General features: G+C 36.7%; 2 protein-coding genes across 4 annotated transcripts in view; both read right to left on the reverse strand.

The window, feature by feature from the left end:
• The window catches only part of LOC106883794 (uncharacterized), a 13,797-nt gene extending 7,128 nt beyond the window's left edge, over positions 1–6,669 (reverse strand). The window contains exon 1 of one of the 3 annotated variants that reach the window (XM_089343118.1): positions 6,301–6,669. The gene's annotated coding sequence lies outside the window, so the exon portion shown is untranslated. Of the gene's footprint in view, positions 1–4,440; positions 4,712–6,300 lie in introns of those variants that run through there. The other 2 variants (XM_089343117.1, XM_089343116.1) reach the window with 2 other exon arrangements.
• A 2,558-nt stretch (positions 6,670–9,227) lies between these two features.
• On the reverse strand, positions 9,228–12,063 carry LOC128250977 (uncharacterized). Its single transcript, XM_052977175.2, has 2 exons — positions 11,972–12,063; positions 9,228–11,271 (listed from the first exon to the last, which is right to left on the reverse strand). Exon 2 carries the CDS (start codon positions 11,242–11,244, stop codon positions 9,319–9,321), a length of 1,926 nt encoding a protein of 641 aa, XP_052833135.1. The 5' UTR covers positions 11,245–11,271; positions 11,972–12,063; the 3' UTR covers positions 9,228–9,318.
• Positions 12,064–16,786: the final 4,723 nt, after the last annotated feature.

Below are 16,786 nucleotides of genomic sequence, written 5' to 3' on the forward strand. Positions count from 1 at the left end.
TCACATCTCAAAAGACAACTACTAGATGACATTGAAAAGTGGATTAATTCGATCTACCATCCATATTCTATCTGTTGTGTTACAAATAATTATTACAGTCACACACACCTACACAAATACATACATGTTGAAAATCAAATGAAAACTGTAGCTGTGATCCCCGTGCCGGTGGCATGTAAAAAGTACCGGCCGTATGTGGCCGATGCCAGTGCCGCCTTGACTGGCTTCTGTGCTGGTGGCACATAAAAAGCACCAGCTGATTGTGGTCATTGCTAGCCTCCTCTGGCCCCTGTGCTAGTGGCACGTGAAAAGAACCCATTACACTCCCGGAGTGGATAGTGTTAGGAAGGGCATCTAGCGCTCCACTAGCACGGATGCCAGTCATAGAATTTGTTTTCGATTTCAATTTCACTTGCCTCAACAGGTCTTCACAAGCAGAATTTAGTGTCCAATGAAGGAAAGGTACGCATAAGTGGGCTGGTTACACCCCTGGCCTAGGCCAGGGTTATGGTCTTACTTGGCTTGCCGGGTCTTCTCAAGCACAGCATATTTCCAAAGCTCTCGGTCACTAGTCATTGCCTTGGTGAGGCCTAATGTTCGAAGGTCGTGCTTCACCACCTCATCCCAGGTCTTCCTGAGTCTACCTCTTCCAGAGTCTACCTCTTCCAGAGTCTACCTCTTCCAGAGTCTACCTCTTCCAGAGTCTACCTCTTCCAGAGTCTACCTCTTCCAGAGTCTACCTCTTCCACAGGTTCCCTCAACCGCTAGGGTGTGGCACTTTTTCACACAGCTATCCTCATCCATTCTCGCCACATGACCATACCAGCGCAGTCATCTCTCTTGCACACCACATCTGATGCTTCTTAGGTCCAACTTTTCTCTCAAGGTACTTGCACTCTGTCAAGTATATATATATGTGTGTGTGTGTATTCAAGATACCATTTAATATGTTTGTATATATTAATTGGTAGACGATGAATCGTGGGCTACCTGAACACACACACACATATATACATAAACACACACATTTGCCTACATGCGACCATTCTCTCATCTACAAACACATACATACACTCATACAGAAATATACTCACATTGTCATGTACACGCAAGCACATGCATCTGTATACACACACACACACACGCGCGCACACAAACACACACATGTACACACACAAACACACACACACAAAGTCACACATGCACACAAACACACACACACACGAATGCAAACACGCGCAAAAAAATACACACACACACACAAACACTTGATAACAAGCCAAACCTCTAGTCACATGTCTGGATAGAAATAGTCATTAAATCCCCCTGGAATCATAGCCAATCATGCTGTCTCAAGTTAACTAAAATATATGAAAAGGAAGAAAGGAAGGAAGGAAGAAAAGTAGGTCATGTATGTAGGTATGCGTGTACGTATAGGTATGTGTGTGTGTGTGTATGGATGTCTCTATGTATATATGTTTGCAGGCATTATGTAAGCTCTTACTTCCTTGCTTACTTTTTCCTAGAAGAGAAGAACTGTTTTCTAACGAAGAAATAAAATCTCCATCATAGTAGATTGGATAACAACAATATATGATTATTGTTACTTTAAGAAAGCCTTGTATATGTTCCTTGTTCCACTTAGAGAATATATCTGTAAAGTTTGTGTTAGCCAGTCTTTTTCTTTGCCTGAAAATCCTAACTTCTCCATATTGTCACTTTTGGACATTTACTAACACAATTGTGCCCGTCCGTCCTTGTGTCTGTGTTTGTCACCCCACCATCACTTGATAACTAGTGTTAGTGTCTTTACGTCCCCGCAACTTAGCAGTTCGGCGAAAGAGACCAATAGAATAAGTACTAAGCTTACAAAAAATAAGTCCTGGAGTCGATTTCGTCGACTAAAAAAAAAGAACCCTTTAAGGCGGTGCTCCAGCATGGCCGCAGTCAAATGACTGAAACAAGTAAAAAAGAACAAAAGAATATAAGTGCAAGTTTTTCCGTTAGAACATCTCTGGCGATTCACCAAACACAATAACTTATTTATAAGCAACATCATTGAATTATTAATTAATCAATCCAAACGATGCAACAAACTTAGTGATTCTTTCAAATACCAGTTGTCATGGAGAAAATATACCGAGGGCGGTCAATCATGTCAGCAGTGTTGTGTCTTCTTCAATGATTCTCGCTAACAATTTCTGTCTGAAAACTTCTGCTATTTCTAAAATACCTAAACAATCTCGAAATAAACATTTAGTTTCAAGAAATAAAATTCGTTTAGTTTCAAAGCAAAACTTTCTTTCAATTTTATTTTAATACCGAGTTTTAGTAACCAGAAAATATCGATCATCGTCATTGAGTGGACAGCAATGCCTACTTTGCTTTGTGCCACAAAACCACAATGACAGGTGAGTTTTCCATTTAGAGGAGCAGGGTTTTGCCAGCGTGCCTTCATGCTTGCACGAAGTTGATCCCGATGTTGGAGCCGACTTTGCTCAAATCTTTGAGCTGAAGAGAAGCAGGACTGGCGCTAGATCCTGCGCTCTGAGGCTTTGTTTTCTCAGGAAAAAAAAAAGAGAATATATACGATGTGCTTCTGGGCTTTCACACTGTCTCTGTCAACCAAATTTACAAGGCATTGATCAGGGCTACAATAGAAGACGCATGTACAAGATGCCGCGCAGTGGGACTGAACCCGAAACCATGTCTTCAAACCACGCCCATCAAATAACCTCTCTTTTACTTTCAGTTTATTTTACAAAAAACTCCATCGTTAAGTAAAATAATGTTGAATTATTTCGAATTTTATGTCACATTTATTGTTAATTTTTTTCACTGGATTTAAGTTGTTTTTTTTTTTTGACGGTCAAAATTTTTGTATTATCTGATGTTATTTTTCTTGTTTCTAATTTATTTTCGATGTATTAATTACATCTTAATCGCAGACGATGAAAAATAGACAATTTACATAATGAAATAGTTTTACTTTCACTTTCGTTATAAGTGATGTTCTAAATTCAATAATCGCCCAGCGAAATCTTACAATTTCTTTGGCTGACGTCATTCAGTTATCTATTTTAGCTAATTACATGTCCGCTTGAGCTATTTCCCTGGTCTCATTTTATTTATTTATTTATTCATACATTTATGTATAGAGGCATAACTACAGAAATGTGCTCCATCGGTTTGTTTCTTCATAACTTTATGAAAAATAGATATTTTTAAATAAAATTTTCATCGCATAACTTTTAGAGGGTGTAGATTACGATTATACCGGAATTTGTTGTGAAAGATAACAATTTGTGGGATAGAGGCCGATACTTCGCGCAGTTTATCAAAATATGAAGAAACAAAATTGAGATATGTGAACTATCCGGCCACATTTTAATTACGTCCTTTTCCCCCATCAAATTCCAGTATAATCGTAAATTATGTCATCTTGAAAGTATCTGCGAAAAATTATATTTAAAAAATATCTATTTTTCTGAACGTTAGGAGAAAACAAAGTCAGGTAGTGATTAGATGCGGCACAGTTGTGTAGTTATGCCTTTATATATTTAATAATCATTTAAGACTTGGCTTGATTTGAGGGAGAGATTTAGAGACTATTTCTAGGTTCCCTTGTTGTTGTGTTTGTGTATGTGCATGTATGTATATATTTGTGTGTGTAACTGTATTTGTCTATTAGCGGTGTGTGTATGTATGGGAGCATAATTATGTGTGTGTAACAGACTATGTAAACATTTATTTGTGTGTGTGTGTATATGAGTCAGAAAATGTGTTTATGGATATATATATATATGGGTGTGCATTTATGAATGTATGTATGTGTGTGTGTGTGCGTATGTACATTGTTTGCAATACACGAAACTCTTGACCCTTGAGCCATCTATGAGGATGTATAAAAATAAACACACATTTGTGTGTATACACAAAATCCAGAATTACAGGTAAAAACTCAATTAAAATCAATTTATAAAAAATTAAAATTAAATTGAGCTTTATAGATAATATATATATAAAATATATAGTTTTAGGGAAAATAACCAAGTTATAGTGGATTTTCATCGATGAGTTCTTGAAACTTGGTTATTTTCCTTAAAACTATATATTTTATATATATATATATATATATATATATATATACACGCTCACATACATATTGTTTACGTGTATGCGCATACACACACATATACATCTACACAATTGTTTTGCATGTATATGCACACACCCACATATACACGATTGTTTGCATGCATATGTATACATCTACATACACACACTCACATATACCACTGCATGTATATGCATCCCCTTATACACACATATACACAATTGTTTACCTGTATATGCACACACTCACATACACACACACACACGTATACACCTGTACCGATCGGTCCCTCCCACCTCCGATTTATTTTTCTAACGTCTTACCTCCAGTATTAACTTCATATTCACAAAAAACAGAAATAACAAATATATTCACCCTGTTCCAACTTAATCCAATCGAAACTTCTACCAACATCTCAAGTAATTTTACTTCAAATTCTTTAAAATATTAACAGCGTCGATCGATCGTTAACATTATCTCAATGGATTGCCGTTTGTGTGTATGCGCGTGTGTGTGTGCACGTGTGTATACATACATGTATATTTTGTATACATTTACACACATGTATACGCATAACGTTCCACTTTCTAACACACTAGAGGCTGATTACAAAGGTGAACTTTGGAATATGAATGCGTGTATATGTGTGTGTGTACCTATATATATATATATATATATATATATATATATATATATATATATGGGAGAATATACAAATAATAACAACAGACGAGGACAGGTGGTGTAAATAACAAAAGTATATATTAGTATGACGCTCGGGATCACGGAAAGTCTTTAACGTTTCGAGCTACGCTCTTCAACAGAAAGAATACGGAGACAAGGAGAAAAACACGGAGAAAAAAAATTGAATAGTGTTCAGTCAACGGTCAATCATGTCTTAGAAAGTTAAAGAAGTGATTTTTAAATTCTCAAACGCAGGATAATGCTAATAATATAGCCTGAACAGGATAAACTACCCCTATTTTGCAGAAAAAATGTATAGGCGGCCAGCTATGAGACTCGAACTCACACCTGAGTGATTACGCGTCGCGGTGCTCTAGACCGGTCGAGAGCACGGCGACGCGTAATCACGGAGGTGTGAGTTCGGGTCTCATAGCAGCTGGGCGCCTACACTTTTTTCTGCAAAATAGGGGTAGTTTATCCTGTTCAGGCTATATTACTATATTATTAGCATCATCCTGCGTTTGAGAATTTAAAATCACTTCTGTAACTATATATATATATATATAATATTATTATAAAATCTGGTAATTAGTCATATATTAATTTATATCGAATAATTATCAGGAGGCCAGCACATCTAAAGAATCAAAGAGATTCAGAAATATTATCTACAATCTCAGGGGATTAAGGTACATTTTAAGAAATAACGTCGACCACTAACGTGGACAGTTAATGCGCTAGAAATAGATCACATCTTGTGTCTATTAAGACCTAAATTTAGGTCTTAATAGACACAAGATGTGATCTATTTCTGGCGCATTAACTGTCCTCGTTAGTGGTCGATGTTATTTTTTAATATATATATATATATATATACATACATATATATATATATACATATATATATATATATATATATATATATATATGTATATATATATATATATATATCATAACTGCGCCCTCGTTACACGAGAAAAGCCATTGCCAATAAGATTTAGTAAAATGATTCATTACTGATGCCATGTGATGCCCTTATGTGACTTTTAAGCCCAGCCAAAGTTTTACACATTTTATTACATACTGCACAGGTGTGCTGGCTGGCAGAAGTAACAGGTGAGACCATATCCACTCACTTATACATAAATACATTCATAATACATGCATACATAGCGTTGCTATTATGTTAAACTGTCGTATGTCCAAATGTTGCCAAATGCGTTTTTTTTTTTCCAATATTTAATCTTGTTTCTCCAGGTGCTTCAGATCCGAAGGTATCAGAAATTGTCCAAGTGTAGTGCAACGGTTTTGCTATGCAATGGTGAAACTATTTTTTCGTTTTCTGGAATAAAAACCCCCAACGTTGTGGACTTACGACACTTTTGCGTAATAGCAACGATGTGTGTGTGTATATACATACATGTACATACAGATGTGTATGTGTGTGTGTGTGTGTGCGTGCGTGCGTGTGTATGTGTATGAATTAAAATCGAACTTACCTGGTCATTGGTGATAATTGATCACGTTAACATCCAGTTTGACTGACGGAGACCAGAGACAGATGTTGAATGAATGAATGAATGAATGAACGAACGAATGGCAGAAAGAGAAAAGGGATAACAACAACAACAACAATAATAATAATAATAATGTGTGTTAGAGGAAAGAGAGAGAATAGAGAAGGGAAGGTGGGGGAAAAAAAGGTAATGAATGAAGTGAGAGAGGTAAGGAGAGTGAAACTGAATGAAACGATAGAGTAAGAAGTGATAGAGAGACGGAGATTAAAAGTAGAGAGCGATATATAATAAGTGAGAGAGAGAGAGGGAGAACGTATGCATGTGTGTGTCTACTTGTATGGGATCTTTATGGTTTGACGGGCAACATTTGTTTTCTTAACGAAACACTTTCAAACTTGGAATACTGATAGAATGTGTCAAAATTGTTTGTCTGTTCTGTAATACAAAATATACAAGTATACGAAGTTTGAAAGTGTTTCGGTACCAAAAACACAACATAAAACATAAATGAAAAATGTTGCCCGTCAAACCATAAAGATCCCCAGTATGTATATGTGGATGTCTGTGTGCGTGTCTGTGTATGTCTATTTATGTAGATGTGTATGTATATATGGATGTCTATTGCCTGTGTTTATGTCAGTATATATGGATATCTGTGTGTGTGACTGTGGTCACATTCAATCATAAAAATCAAAACATTTACTAAAAAAAGGCACCAATTTAATTTGAATGTACAAATATTCATTTTCTTTAACCCTAGGTCAGACTTCCAGTATTGTTGTTGTTGGCACTCCGTCGCTTACGACGACGAGGGTTCCAGTTGATCCGATCAACGGAACAGCCTGCTGCTCGTGAAATTAACGTGCAGATAGTGGCTGAGCACTCCACAGACACGTGTACCCTTAACGTAGTTCTCTGGGATATTCAGCGTGACACAGAGTGTGACAAGGCTGACCCTTTGAATTACAGGCACAACAGAAACAGGAAGAAAGAGTGAGAGAAAGTTGGGGTGGAAGAGTACAGCAGGGTTCGCCACCATCCCCTGCCGGAGCCTCGTGGAGCTTTAGGTGTTTTCACTCAATAAACACTCACAACGCTCGGTCTGGGAATCGAAACCGCGATCCTATGACCGCGAGTCCGCTGTCCTAAACACTGGGCCATTGCGCGTCCACTCTCTTCCAGTATAGGGAGGTAAAAAAACAACAGTAAATAAAAATACAAGGGAAATAACTTACATCTTACTAGTATCATCCGTACTACTCTGAAATGTGTTTCTCCACCACCACCACTAAAACAGCATGCGACGGAAATTTTTCTTGTAATTTTTATTTAATAACAATTAGTTTTTAAAAAAAGAAGAAGGAAGAAGAGGAGGAGGAGAAGATGAAGGAGGAAGAGAAATAGGACTTGGGAAAGAAGAGGGAGAAGGAGAAAGAAAAGAAAAGAGAAGAAAAAATACAGGAGCGTTGTGACACAGTAAATTGTTCGTGGAATCTTCTTTAATGGTCAAATGACCTAAAAGTGACCTGTTGTTATTGGAATTGTTCTAAATTCTTGTAGTAGTTTCATCTGTGGTGGTGGCGGCATTCAAAATAGATTTATATTTTCGATAAAATATGCCTTTTTGCTAATGCACTGATTACAGGTTGCATTGTCTTTGAATTTACAGAAGGGAAAAATTCTGAAGTTGGGTTGTTCTTTAGTGGCGCAAATATCCATGGCGAAGACTGTTTTTTGTTTGACAGATATATTGTTCTTGACACCTTGAGCAAGTTAATACATATATTAGGTTCTCCGAATTTTTTTTTTTACTTTGTAAAGCGTTGACCCTGTTTGAAGGAGAATTCCAATTCTTCAATTATGTTGACACATATACCACAGTTAGGTCTTCAGCAATTCTTTTTACTATCGGTTTTGATGTTGTTGACGAGTGTACTTGGGCCTGTGTTAGAAGACTTTTCATTGACGTGGGTCGGCTTCTGCTCTTTATGGTGTGCGTTTGGAGGATTTGATCCATCCTATGGTCCCTTTTTAGTAAAGAGATATTCTGGAGGATGTTTAAGGGGTTGTGCATGGATATGTATGGTAAGGCTTGGTTCTAAATCCTTCTTCAGTATGGGGCATCTGAATACATGGATGCTGAGTTGTGGGGCACATTGAAAGCCTATATCAATTAGTAATGATGGGTAGTCCCTGCTTATGAGTGTTCCTGGTGCTTGTATCAGATACTATGGTACAAATCCTTTTTGCCATATTCTAGTGTGTTTTGGGTGGCAGATATTACTTGGAGTCCGTGGACTTACAGTAGATGCATGTTTCTGTTTTGTTGTTGGATTTCTTAACGAGGATGTTGAGGAATGGAAATTGTTCGTGGCTGTATTCCATCGTAAATTGAATGTTTATGTCAAGTCCATTCAGAAGTGCTTGAAATTCTTTAAGTCTCTCTATTATACTTTTGTGGCAAAGAATGAAACAGTCCTTTAAATATCTTTTCCAGTCATTTTCTATGTACAGGGAGAATGGGTTATATATATATGTATATATATATATATATGTATATATATATATATATATATATATATATATATATATATATATATCGAAAATTTTGGATATATAACCAAGGAGAACGATTCTTAAGGAGTCTACTTTAGATTTTTTGCGGATGAATCTCTTGCTATATTGGTAACGATTACATGTTTTTCTCATCATCAACACATTGTGGAGATATCATCATATGAACAAATACATATATATATATATATATATATATAATACACACATACATACATTATATGTACGATATTTTCAACCGAGACGGCACAACTGTATCTGATATTCCTCAAGTGCTTCAATTCTTTGTATGTCCATATATTTACTAGATTAAAGACATTTAGCAATGGTTTCTCCCATTGTGTCGATATACCATTTTCTATCATTAAATAAAAACTGCCAGCATATTTGATGAAACAAGTATGCTAGAAGTGAAATATTGCAATGCTATCTGTTACAGTAGCAATATTTTCTTAAGAGATTGTCGTGAATACAATCTGACTGATTTCCATAGCGGTTTATTCGACTAATCTCTCCCATCAGTGATAATTGTTTATCATTACTGTAATATCTTTCTGTTCCTTCAAATAAACCTCCTCCAGGATGTGTTTGGATTATAACTCGGTAATCTTTATGAGTCTGTACTTGGTTACCAAAGTAAGAAACTGAGACTTCAGCATTTATAATTTTCTGTAATTCTAATTTGGCACACAATTTACTAGAATTTAATATCATATTGTTTATATAACTCACGAGATAATTAGCTACGATAATTACAATTGTATTATTAACAGCAACTGAAGTAAAGAAGTGACACGTACACCAATGTGGTTTAATAGCGGCGCTCTCACAAGAACGGTTTAAAGGTATCTTTCTGAAGAGGCTGATTCGTATTAGATTTTTATTGTCAACTTCATTAGATTTAGAACGTTCTTCTGCTTTTTCGATATCCAAGATATCTTGTAGGGTTTCATATATATCAAACGGTGTTGTTAGTCTGTGAGTGTTTACTCTAAGATTATTCCATAAAGTAGGAAATTTATCCCTGAACCATTCAGGCGGAAGTACATACATAGTAGGAAGCCGTTCTTCCAGTCGACCGACATAAGTTTCACGAAACTGGCCATATCTAAATCCATGATCAGAAAAGAAAAACAAAATAGTATTGTTTAGTAGATTTTGATTAGAAGATTTCTGAAGGAACTTTAGATATTCAAAGTCTCCTCGTCCAGCCTTATTCATGTCATCATGTGAAATGCGTGTGATGAATGTTAAAGTGAAATATGGTTTATCTTTATAGACTCTAATAAAATCATATGTATATTGTAAATTAATAGCTACTTCCATACGATTACCAAAACAAAACCCATTATTTGACCAAAAGCTATGTTCTTTCTCTCTTTCTAGTGCAAATGGCCTGAAGTAATGGTCTGTCGGTTGTTTCTTAAAACCGAATTTTAGATAGTTAAACATGGCTCCAGATGTTGAATCTTCTGTAAACATAGTAACGTAACCGGATTTATTGTAATGTTTCCAAATTATATCGTATTCATCAAACGGTATCAAATCTAGGTTCTTTGATTCAGGTAGTTCGTCTTCATATTTACCAGTAAGAAATGGTATCATGTTGGAATATGTATTATCAGCCACTTTATTGTAACCAAGCATCTCAATAGCTCCATGATCTAATAAGAATCGACGAGTTAGTGACATTTGTCGTATGAAGTTCAGTCGCGAAACTGAATCAACTCCTATTAAAAGAACATTTAATGAAAGCTTGTTTTCTTTATCAACGGAATTTGTAGAGTGACTGTTTTTCACAGAATCATCTGAGGAGATAATGGCATTGTCATAGGTATTATTCGATCTATCTGCGTGCGGTAATTCCTTCATCTGAACAAAGGCATGGAAATTGACATAGATTTTTTTATTATCTCTATCAAAACATTGAACTTTTATGAATTCATGAGATATATTCACGTCTTCTTTAAACTGTAAGGATTCGTTCATATATTCGATATGATCATCGTCAATATCAAGTCTCAATATTGGATATATTTTACATAAAGGATAATCGTTTTTGTATTGTTGTTTGATAACAGTCTTATTAATTCTTAAAATATTATTCTCCTGATACGTCAAAGAAGCGTTACCCGGACAGGGTCGCCATTTACTTATCCGGAAATGTTTACGTACAGAAGTATCGAATGGATTAATATTGGGAATCCGACACTGTTCCGAATCAACCAAGTATTTAAGGTGCATTTCGACTACTTGTTTAATATTGCCACTGTTCAGAAAAAACTTCCATACAACATACATGGAAATAACGGTGCACATAGACAAAATTGGGATCACTATCTTTTTGTCCATTTCTTTCGTAACTAATTTGTAGAAAATCTGAAACAGGTAAAAATGACTTATTTATATCATTTAAAACAATGAAATGTGTTATGCATTGTATTTAATTGCTATGGTGGAGGCGCAATGGCCCAGTGGTTAGGGCAGCGGTCATAGGATCGCGGTTTCGATTCCCAGACCGCGACAGAGTAAGAGACAAATTGCGCCAATACCAACCAATCAGAGTAGTGGACACAACTGGGTCCAAATAGCGGCCAAAGGCTAGCTGTTACCTGCTACGTTCGAATGCACGTTTATATAATAAAGGGGAGAGAAGGATTTCAATCGAGTGTACGCTACAAAACTTACCTCTCAATCACAATCTTGTTGAATATGATTTTGATTTTTTATAATACTTTAATTTTTGGATGTGACATTGTGTTTTTTTTTCCTTTTACGCAAACTGTCAAACTTAGTCTGAACACCCTGAACATAAACATAACTATATTCACAAACGCTTGTATATACATATATATATCTGTCCAAGCATATACACATATATTTAAACACACGTGAAAATGCATGCTCACGCATATACACACAATGTGTGAAGGTGTATTGTAATTTACTTGAAGCATTACAGTATGTATAAAAGAGATAAATGCTTGAAAATCTTAGAGCAATGTCGATGACTTGTTGATCAAAATATATGAGTTGATGTCAATAAACGATAAGAAAGAAAAGGATATTGTATTATTACCTTACATAGGTTGTTTAATAGCTTTATAATATTTCAAGAAAAAAACCCGCTCTTCAAATGCAAGAAAGAAAATAATCGAAGAGTCTGGAGAAATGTGTTGCATTCAGTAAGATATCCATGCATGTTATGGTCAAGACATAGTTTGGAAGTGATTTCTGAGCCAATTATAATCATATTGGTGATTGGTTGAGGTTGTCAGTATCACGACCTGCTGTTAACGTGGGTGGAAACGGCAGCAGTAGGTGACGTGGCATAACAAATAGGGTGTTGGTGTGTAAAGGGATGATGGGAAATAATTTGATGTTATAACTTCTGAAACTCTTGACTATCGTTGGGTTATTTTTGCTGTTGTATAAGGAAGGTGTGAGGCACTAGCGTAGTTAGGGGGTGGGGCGGTAGGCCCCCGGGTGGCACATTTGGGTCTAGGCAATATGTATTTTTTTGTGGGGTCCGGCCCGGGTGGCACACAGTCTAGTTACGCTAGAACTTGAATGAGAGGAGTAAAATAGAAGTTGAATGAAAGAATCTAAATTTGGAAATTTCCAAACAGTGGGCGGAGCTTTGTGGTGAAAGATGAAAATATATTATGATGGGCGCTGCATGCATATGAATACATAGACACACACCAATAAGTAAATTAAAATACCAAAGGGAAAGAAAGATGGATGTGAAGAATACGTAGTTTTTAGGAGAGAGAGAGAGAGGGTTGGTAAGTTGGCAACAGGTGTTCACATGCTGCGTTTCAGCTGTCCATCACAAAGAAATGCTCACACAAACACACGTATATACATACATACATACATTGGTAAGTTGACAACAGGTGTTCACATGCGTTTCTGCTGTCCATTACAAAGAAATGCTCTCACACACGTATATACATACATACATACATTGGTAAGTTGACAACAGGTGTTCACATGCGTTTCTGCTGTCCATCACAAAGAAATGCTCACACAAACACACGTATATACATACATACATACATTGGTAAGTTGACAACAGGTGTTCACATGCGTTTCTGCTGTCCATTACAAAGAAATGCTCACATACACACACACACGTATATACATACATAGATTTTAGCACATGTCAAATCTGAAGCTCCAGGGGTGAAGAACACTGTAACCTATAAGAAAAGAGGCAAATATTTGAAGAAATGGAAAGTCTTCTTTCTCTTTGGATTGATAGGCTGAATCGTCAATGTGCTACTATTAGCCAAGAAATCATTCAAGAGAAAGTGTTGTCTTTGTTTGAGGACTTGAAGAACATCCAGATGGGAAAGATGTAGAGTTCAAGGATTTTTATCCCTAATATTATAATATATATATATATATACACTCTCTGAGTGGTTGGCGTTAGGAAGGGCATCCAGCTGTAGAAACTCTGCCAAATTAGATTGGAGCCTGGTGTTGCCATCCGGTTTCACCAGTCCTCAGTCAAATCGTCCAACCCATGCTAGCATGGAAAGCGGACGTTAAACGATGATGATGATACACATAATTAAGGGATAAGCAGCTGTTGCTGATCCCTTAATTATGTTTATAAATGTATAAGAACTTTTAAATAAGTTCTTCACAAATAATGGTGTTTACATACCGAAGGGCTTGGTAAAAATTATTAATTATTAATTAATTAATAAATTGATAATCCTTTACCCTTTTATTTGTATATATATATATGCGTGTGAGTCTTTGTATTTGAAATATATTGTGATGAATTTCATGTTTCAAAACGTTGCTTACTTTCTACTCAGCCTGATATACATATACGAGTGAGTGGACAAATGAAAGATGGGCACTCAATACATTTATTGGGAGTTATATATATGGATCAAAACAGTTTGATATTCCTTGGTACTCCGAATTTCAAAGCGTGATGGAAATTTGAAACTTTCAATAGCTGAGGATTAGTATCACCAAGAAATTTCAATCAAACTGTTTTGATCCATATCTGTTGATTTATCAGAAGCAATAAATTACAGGACACAATACAAAGTTAGAGCATTCTTTAATACATTATAACAGAAAGGTTCCAATAGCCAGTGGTCAGAGTTATTCATTTCTGATCATCAACTGATAAAACTATTAAATCTGGTTTTCTTTTGAAATTTTCACTGTTTGAATATTTTTTTGAAATATGAAATGAAAGCTTGAAAAGTTTCCTTAAAAAGAAAGCTGAAGATGACACCTTCAGGGCTCTGGGGTTCCAACACTCCAAGAAAAAGGAGTCTGCTATCATACTCTTAAGGATACTGGTAATGCTGAAGACACCAAAACCGAACTAGACAACCAGCGAATGGCAGTTGATAAAAGCCAGTTGTTTGGAAGGTTCAAAGTATGGTGTTTCCAGTATGACATCATACCTAGACTGCAGTGGCCATTTTCACTTTATAACTTTTTAAAGACTTGGACACAGGCAATGGAAAAGCTGTGTAGTAAGCTCATATGAAGATGGCTAAGCATTGCCCCAAATTTCAGCTCTGTTTGTTCAGTAAGACCTCTCTAAGCTCCACAAACTAATTTCCTCGGTAGCAGAGGAATTCAAAACCGCAAAAACAAGAGCAATCACCACATTGCTTATGGCTGAGAATGAGAAAGTCAGACGCAACAACAAGACCATAAAGTGTGACAGAAAATGGAAACTTCATGAGATTGCTGGAGTAGTCTGTCAAGGAAAAGCACCAATACCAGAGGTACGAGAGGGCTCATAGTCAAGTTCTTCCTGAGAGAGTTGAAGCTGGTTGCTAACAAAGCGACAAGACTTTTTGAGTCAAGAAAGTTCCCGGTGTTTGTAAATACGTGGTTCGGTTAGTGTGTTGGTTGAGCTGTCTGTCAATGCACGCACCAAAGCTAATCCTCCTGGAAGGCTTCAATGCCTAAATTGATAAGGATGACTCTACACAGAAGAAAGTACCAGCAAAGAATTACACTGGAAGGCAGAACCTTAATGGTCACCTCCTCCTGGAAAAACACAGAAAGTTAAAAGTAACAATTACTAATATAGTTTTCCAACAAGACAGGCAACTTGGAGGCATCACAGATTATAACAGTGGCATCTGATAGACTGGATGATTGTTTGGCAGAGAGACAAAAAATGACATTTGCTAAGTCCACATTACTCTGTAAGGAACATAGGTGCAGTTTCCTGGTTTCTCTGGCATATGTATTCTTCCTTAGACAGGATGCCGGTCTGTCGCAGGATTACTCATTTTTACCAGCTGAGTGGTCTGGAGCAACATGAAATGAAATGTCTTGCTCAAGAACGCAATGCATCACTCAGTCCAGGGATCAAAACCACAATATTACTATCATGAGTCCAACACCCTGACCACTAAGCCTTGACCCATAAAATGACGTTTACATTTCCAGAATGAAGCCTTATCGTTCGGGGTCTGGCTCCCAGGCGGTGTGGATTCAAAATGTTTCCATCTGTCCTAAACTGGATAAGCGCACCTTTGTTAACATCTCTGAATGTAGCAGGGCTGAGAAGTAAACTGCAAACAAGACAATGGCCATTACACAACCCTGCTTGGTTCCATTCTTCATAAGGAATGTATAAAAAGCTGAACCACCTTCCACCCCACAGAGGCCATCATACCATCTCATTTCTCTGACCATCTTTTTGGGGGCACCACCCAGATTTGTTGAGGGCTTCCCAGAGAGCATCACAGTTTGCCATATCAAAGTACCTGCACCAGGACAATGCACCTGTTCACAATTCCATCCTGGTAACCAACTACTTTTCACAGAGATGGGCATCAAAAGTATTCCTCGCTCTTCCTAAAATCCAGACCTTGTTCCCTGTGACTTTTGGTCCTTCCCCAAGTTGAAAGAGATGAAAGAATGTGACACGTGTCCTGGACACCTTCACTTTGGAGGACTTTCATGGAAGCCCTTCACAAAGTGGCTGGAGCACTACAGCAAGTGCAATGAAGTCGGTGGATCCTACTTAGAAAAGGATAAGAGTTTTGGACCTTTTTGAAATTAAAAAAATGCCTTTCCTGTAAAAGTCTCAAAACTTACAGAATGCACCTTGTATGTACTACTTACTGCAGTGCTAAGTGAAATTATTAACGATCAAATTTTACAGAGCATAGACTGTGTTCTAAACACATAACAGAACATATACCATGTTCCAAACACTGCATAATTTGTAAATTCAGCAAGATAACAAGAAATTAACTTGTAAAATTAACAAAATAACGTAGAATTAACTGATGGAAGTAGTCAGTATAATTTTCGATTGATTATTTTGACTGTCACATTCTCTGTCACCCCAAACTTTTGTTGTGATGTCACCCTGGGACAAAAACTTCCTTAAGCACTACTCTTCTCTTGAGAGATTCTACTTGCGGGAATTAAGCCTACTCCAACTGCCTGCAGTCTCACTACAGCTTCTGTACCACCCATTTCTCTGTTTGGTTATTTCACAATTGATTGCAACCCATAGCTTCAAAATCCAAACAATATTCTCTGGATGGCCAGAAATTTTAAAACTCTGAGGAGCTGTTGGCTAAAAGAGAGTATCACCGAGCCAAGTAAGTCTCTCTGAAGAGTGGTATGGTTTTTCTCCAGTGTGAATACATATGTGAGTAGTTAAGTCTCAGTTTCAAGATTAGGATTTACTACGTAAATGACAGCAGTAAGGCTTTTCTCCCGTATGAATGTGTACACGAAAAGATAATGTACCATTTCAAGAGAGGGATCCATCATGCACATGACACCAATAAGGCTTCTATCCAGTATGAAAGTGCTTGTGTTTAGTTCAGTGATAATTTTATGTGCTGTGCGTGAGAAGACCCGGCAAGCCAAGTAA

Source organism: Octopus bimaculoides, chromosome 27, assembly GCF_046866305.1.
Source record: "Octopus bimaculoides isolate indiv1 chromosome 27, ASM4686630v1, whole genome shotgun sequence".
In the NCBI taxonomy this organism is placed as follows: domain Eukaryota; kingdom Metazoa; phylum Mollusca; class Cephalopoda; order Octopoda; family Octopodidae; genus Octopus; species Octopus bimaculoides.

Excerpts from the sequence above, each read along its gene's own strand:
- LOC128250977 (XM_052977175.2), bottom strand. The coding sequence starts at position 11,244 with ATGGACAAAAAGATAGTGATCCCAATTTTGTCTATGTGCACCGTTATT.